General features: G+C 25.1%; 1 protein-coding gene across 1 annotated transcript; it reads left to right on the forward strand.

The window, feature by feature from the left end:
* The first annotated feature begins 211 nt into the window (after nt 1–211).
* LOC145832123 (kelch-like protein 26) lies at nt 212–3,642 on the forward strand. Its single transcript, XM_082939478.1, has 2 exons — nt 212–440; nt 2,264–3,642. Exons 1-2 carry the CDS (start codon nt 212–214, stop codon nt 3,640–3,642), a joined length of 1,608 nt encoding a protein of 535 aa, XP_082795604.1.
* The last annotated feature ends 3,322 nt before the right edge of the window (nt 3,643–6,964 follow it).

The following is a 6,964-nucleotide window of genomic DNA, read 5'->3' on the forward strand; positions in this document are numbered from 1 at the left end:
AGATTCAATATTGGCAAAAATAAAATCATATTGTTTCAAAATCTTTTCATTTGGCTGCTGTAGTTTACTCTTACTTATTACATAATTTGTTTAGAAAGTTTTATTTAAATTACAGCTTGAAATTTATTTTAAAATACTTATCTAAAACTATAAAAGAACCATTTAATAACAAACTTTTATGCACACAGAAACTTACAGGCATAACTAAAATATGGATAAAAATATTTCAAATGACGTCCGAGATTCATTTGATACAAACTGCTCTAATAGAGCTGATGACAGAAAAATAAAATATGGAGCCATTCATCTTGAACAAAGAAACAGTAAATTACCTGGTAAAGATTCTACAGTCTATGATTTAGTTAAGCAGTGTAAAGAAAATTCCTTTAATTTACTCAATATGAAACGTAAGCAAAAACGAAATGAGAACAATAAACAAGGTAAGGTTTTAATAAAATATTGTGCGTTTTACTTGTGTTATTTCAAATAATAATTTTACTTTTGTTACCTTGATGTCTTTAACTTTTAGAGTTCGAATTAAAACAAAAATATTTAAAGAAAAAAAGCTGGTTAGTTCTAGCTGTGTTTCCCTTCAAGCAAACTCAAGGCTCTTACCAATTTTTACTAACAAAACATTAGAGTCAATTTTTTTTATTGTAGAGTTATTTTAGTTTATTGACTGCAAAAGTTGCTTAACAGTATTTAGTTGCAGTTAGTCATTTTTAAGTACAGTAACCTCTCGCATATTTACGCACTCGTGACGTTACGCACTCTCGTTTAGCTACGCATTTTAGAGTTCTAAAAATTGAAAATTTTCTTTAAAAGTTTATCATTATTATTATTTTCATTTAGATTAAATTTTTAAATTCAATACCCAAAGTTCTTATGGCAAGAAATTTAATTCCTACTCAAAAAATCCATTAATATATGTTTAATACAAGACAAAATTATCCCTATGTGGGCAAATATCAAATTAAAAGAATTTTAGTAACATAAACAGTGTTTATTAAACATTTTTATTATATTTTATATATATTTAGTCAAAAGAACTTTATTACAGCACCAAATACATATTTTTGTAAAAGGCTATAGAAACAAATATTAATATAAACAGTAAACCATTTTTTAATTGTAAACAAATGCTAAACTATAAATTGAATACGCTAAGTAGAATAGAATATAAATGTTAAGTATGAAATAAGTCACATATAAATAAAGATAAAATCTACTTATATTTTAAATCAGTAAAATTTTTCTACAAGTATTATTATTTTATATAAATTTAATTTCTATTTTTTAAATACGTATAGTTTTATATTTTGTCATCATACTTATAAATAAAGTAAACAAATTGTTAAAAGTGGGAAAGTACCCAGTCTGCTTTTAACTAGAAGCAATATCAAAATACAGCCATTGTAGTAAATATATTTTGTATCTCTCGTATCTGTACGATCTTTTGTATCTTTACGCGTTTTTTCTGTAGACACAATATGCGTAAATAAGCGAAAGGTTAATGTAATGTATTTTATAAATACGGTGTTACTCAAAATCTTCTCCATACAAAATTCAGGTTTAAGACAAAATAGATAAGTTGCTTATCCCGAGTTTTAAAACTGGTCTTAAGTCTTTTAAAGCCTACATTCTCTATTAGCTACTAAATTGATTAATAAATAAAGCTTAATAAATATTAATATTAATTATGCATCTTAACCAACAATAATTTTAACAAAATTTTAATTTAATTTTTTTTTTTTCAAAAGAAATCATCAAAGACAATATCTTGATAAGTTTAGGCTTTAATTTGTTTTACGCTTATTTGTAACACTTTTGTCTTTTTACTTATGTTAGTAACTATAAACGATTTTTTTCCAGCTTAAAATTTACAAAATTGACAAATATTTTGAGTTTGCTTGTATTTTTTTATTTTTTAAAGTATTTTAGATTCTCCTTTTAAATTCAGTGTAATTGCAAATGTTTTAGTTGTGGTTTGTTAGGAACAAGTATAAATAAAAAAATAACTTTACTACTAGGTATTTTTGTTACAAAATATACATTACACTCAACAACTTTAATTCAAATAATAAAAAATCATTAAAATTTTTTTTGTTCATTATTTTGGTATAAATATACTTGTCAGACATTTACAAATAAAATTTAAAAATTTCATGTTGTTTGTAGTTAAACATTAAGTATTTTATTATTTGTATTTAAATAAAAGTTTAAATTTAACATGAATATATAAAATAAGCTCTTTCTTTTACAGGAAAAACTATGCCACAAGTCAGTACTATCATTTTATCTTTAAAGGAGAACAAAGTTATGCGTAATGAACATATAGATAAAAAAGTCTACAGAAGCATCGAGGATAAAATTAATTTAAACAATGTTCTAGCTCTTTATCAGTTATCTCAGGTTTTTAAGTTCTCAAACATACGAAAAGCTCCGATTCTATTTATCGAACGTCTCTTCCCTGTTATTAGCGAGTCTCAAGAATTTTTAGATTTAGATTATAAATATGTTACAAAAATATTGTCAAGTAGTTACTTGAACATTGACTCTGAGCTAGAAGTTTTCAACGCAGTAGTTTCCTGGCTAGGTAGTTGTAAAGAACGCAACATATATGGAATACGTCTTTTTTTGAAAATTCGTCTAACGCTATTATCAGTTCCTGCACTTAAATTTATTTTAGAAAAAATTTCGTGTTTCAAAGATAATTTTGCTTTCGTAAATGAAGTAATTGATGAAAATATTAAAACGAGAAATTTAAAAACCGAGAGTAGGTTTTGTGACCAAGATAAATTTAATATAGTTCTATGTGGTGGTAGGAAAAACAAAAAAGTTGTTAGTGATGTGTATAGCACTAAAGCAAACAATTACAAAAACGTAACGAGTTTACCACAACTTAAAGTAGGCAGAAAATGGTCGGAAGTAGTTTGTATAAAGGGCGAAATTTTTGTATTTGGTGGTTATGATGATTTAGAATGGATAAAGTCTATTGAAAAATACTCAAGTGTTACTAAAACTTGGAAAGATATAGGAAATATGCCCGATAACTATTTTGACTTTAGTGTGTGTTCATTTATGGGGAACGCTTATATTTTAGGAGGATATAATCGAGGGATAGTAGTTGACTCTTGTTTTAAATTTAAATCAGCAGACTTTAGCATTAATAAAATCGCTGAAATGGGGAGTGCAAGAAACTCTTCAGCTTGTGCAGTATTTGAGGGAAAAATTGTTGTTTCCGGTGGAGATAACAATGGTCGACTAAAGACTGTAGAAGCTTATGATCATGTAGCTAATGAGTGGACAAACATGCCTAACATGATTAAAGAAAGATTTGGTCACAAATCAGTTGCTGTAAAAAACAAATTGTATATGTTTGGAGGTTTAGCCGAAGTATGTGAAGTTTATGACTCGACTTGTAAAAAGTTTGTTTTACTTAAACCGCTTGATGATTGCTTTTCACGCAATTTAAATTTCCCACCTGCCGTTATTTTAATTGGTAGCAAACTTGCTGTATTTCAAAATAGAATGAGTACTTCTTTAGTTTATGATGTAGAAAACAAAACGTGGTCAGAAGAATCTTTTGAAGTTAGTAGAAATCTGTCATGCTATGGTTGTGCCAAAGTACCTCAATATTAAACAATAGCATTACAAACAGTAAAACATGTCATAGTTTATTTTTAAAACACACAAGATTGTTTATATAGCTAATTTGACTGCATACTTGCATATTACATGTTTCTTTTTTTCGTAGAAAATAAAACTAGAGTTTGAGCAACAAACAATAAATATGACAGCTCTTAATTAACTAAAATTTTGTATACATTTTTAACAGTAAAATTTTGGTTGAAAATAATCATAGGACATTTAGTATTAAAAATTAAAAAAAAAAGTTTTATTGTCCATGTGCAAAATCTAAATCATGAAGAAACTTAACTGACATTTGTTTTTATTTGACCTTAATTTTTAACGAAATGTCGAGCAAAGTATTTAAAAAAAAACAGTGTCTACGTAAAAGTCATCTAAAAATAGTAAAACATTTTCATTTGTTTAACAAATTTAGTTACTTGTTGTAATAGTAATACAAGTTTCAACTATATTGACTTAAAATCACAAAATGATCATTTACTGATTTGAAACATATTATATTTTATAATATAATTTACTAGATAAATGCTAATAAAAAAGTAGTTTGTATTGTGGTGATTCGCTCATTTAACTTTTTTTTAAAGAAATAAAAACCACTACCAACAAGTTATTAAACGAAAATTAAATTCTTAACTTTTGAATTTTTGCTCTTATTGTATATTGGAAAAATAATTACACTTATTTTAGAAGTTTACTAATTAATTAATTAATTTTCTAAAAGTTTTATTTCATCATATCTTCTACTTTGTAAAGCAAAAGGTAAATTTTCAATCCAAATTTTATGCTTAACTTCCTGCATTTCGAAAATAAAAAAGTCGTTCAGTTGTCACTGATAAATTTTAGTTATTGTTTTTTAAATTAATTCCTAAACTTCGCTTATATACTAATAACATCTTTACTTTAAGTTCTTTAAAAATCTCTTTGTACATTTTTCGCTCGATAGTATATTTGATGGCTTACATTTAGTACTATTTCCAAAAGTAAGCAATATTGCTTTTTAAAGGCGATTTTCAGTATCTGAGAATAAAAGTAAAAAGCTATTTAATAAGTTGCAATTATTTTTGGTAAAAAAGGAAACAACTTTGTGTTAAAAAATAAAAGAATGGTACGATTATGAAAGTTATTCTCGAAAATTTTTCATCTAAAACAGTTTGGTTTTCGAAAACTCTTCTTTCATAGCATGATTATAACTTTTTATAACAAACCCATTTTTAAACTATTCAGTAAAATAAATGATTTTTTTTAACAGGCTAATCCTAATTCATATAGTCTTTAAAGGTCTATCACGAAACCTTTTTAAACTTTGTTTAAAATAACATATTTAAATTATTATTTCCAAGAGATTTTCTAAATTTTTAAAGTACCCTATGTTTTCCTGAGTACCCTAAGTGTTTGGCAATCCTTGATTGCTATAATTAATAAAAGATAAGAAACAAATAAATTAAAGAGATATGGCTTTTGTAAACTATACTTGTGCAATAAAAAACAGTATAAAATTAGCCAAATCATTTATTTAAAACTGTTGATTTATATTAAAAAATAAAGGTCTCCACTTGTTGCTGAAGACAGGGTTGCTAAATGTATTTGGAAACTATTTCAGGTATTCTAGGTTCTTCAAGGTTTTCGAAAGTACACATTTTTTGGTCTATTCTTAGTTTAAAGTTTATTTTGAGGTTTAAAACTGTTTTAAATTGTATTAAAACATTCAAAAGATACTGTAAACCTCCTTCAAAACTGTATTTTTAGAAACAAAATTGTGATGATGCTAAAAAAAATATCTTTATGATAGATTTCATTGTGTCAAATCAAAAGTTTACTAATTAACATCTAAAAATGTTAAAACTCCAGTTTTTTTATTGATTTTTTTTCAAATTTAAATTTTTTTTAACTTCACTAATTCAAGTTTTTTTTCAGGTTTTTTAGTCTTATGTGTCAAATTTAAGGGTTTCAGATTTTTTGGCATCCCTGTTAAAAAATGATATTACTTTAATTATAGTAAGATTTCGTTTTCATAACAATCTTTTACTCTAAAAAATAGAACATCAAATAAATAAAAAAATATTAAAAACTTTTGAGCTCTGGATGTCGATGGACAAACATCTAAAGTCTAAGTTGGGTCTGATTGACTGTCTGTGGGAAGATTGTCAACCTGGCTTTTTTGTTCATATATTTCCTGCAGACAGGGTAAATTCGCAGAACATTTGTGCTTAGGTCCCTCTGCGGACAGAGGGACCTTAGATTGTATTTGTATTGTTTAAGTTAGACATAATTAAATAAAAATGCTTTTATACTAACCTATTATAATGTATCAGTGAATTTTATCTATTAATACTAAAGACTATTTAAGACTACTTTATACAAATTAGGCAATATAATATGGCTAAAGTATCTATTATACAAAAGAACCACGAAACAATTTTATAAAACTTCTCACTCAAAAAATATAAACTAATTTAAAAACTTTTATAAATCACCAGGCAAATATTTTTTCATGAAATATTGCACCATTGATTTTAAGCCTTATTTCCCATAACTGCAGCAAGCTCTAAATATTCTCTTAATATTCATAGTTAAACAATTAAAATGAAAGTAGTTGCAGTAGTTCATTGCGAATTAATTAAGATTTTTTTGTTTACAGATTTTTTTAAATTTTATAACATTGTTTTTAAAATAAATATTAAAATGGTTGAATTTATAACATATATACCATGTATTAAAATTATCATTAGATAGACAAGTATCTTTTAATTTTTTTATATTATTTAAGACAGATTTTTTTATCTTTAACTTAATTTATACTATAATATAAGCGAAAAGTTGTACTTTAAAATAATTTATATTGGTGCATTGCACCTTTGCGTTTAAAGTGTATTTACCTATTGTTGTGCTATGTATTGGAAATAAACTTAGAAATATTTATAAATATGTTTAAATTAGTCAAACAAGAAGGCTTCTTTAAATTTATAATATATTTTTGAGCAAGGTTTTGTTAATCTAAGTTAAGACGCCACGATTCCTCTTCTAATTATACTTTATGATAAACTTTATAAACTATCATCATCACAATAAAATGCCAATTATCTTCTTAATTTGCTGCAGTAACAAAATAATCATCATTTGTTTATTAAAGAAAATACAATTTAAGTTTATTGAAGTAAAAAATTATATACTTAGTTGTAATCTAGCTACTATTTTTTATATTTTTAGATTTTAGAAATAATAAATAAAATTTAGGTGTAACACTTTCTATACGAATTTTTACGACTTATATGAACTTCAAGTTGTGTTAAAATGTTTTAAAATGTTTTAAAAT

Source organism: Thalia democratica, chromosome 3 (genome assembly GCF_965202585.1).
Source record: "Thalia democratica chromosome 3, ktThaDemo2.hap1.1, whole genome shotgun sequence".
Classification (NCBI taxonomy): domain Eukaryota; kingdom Metazoa; phylum Chordata; class Thaliacea; order Salpida; family Salpidae; genus Thalia; species Thalia democratica.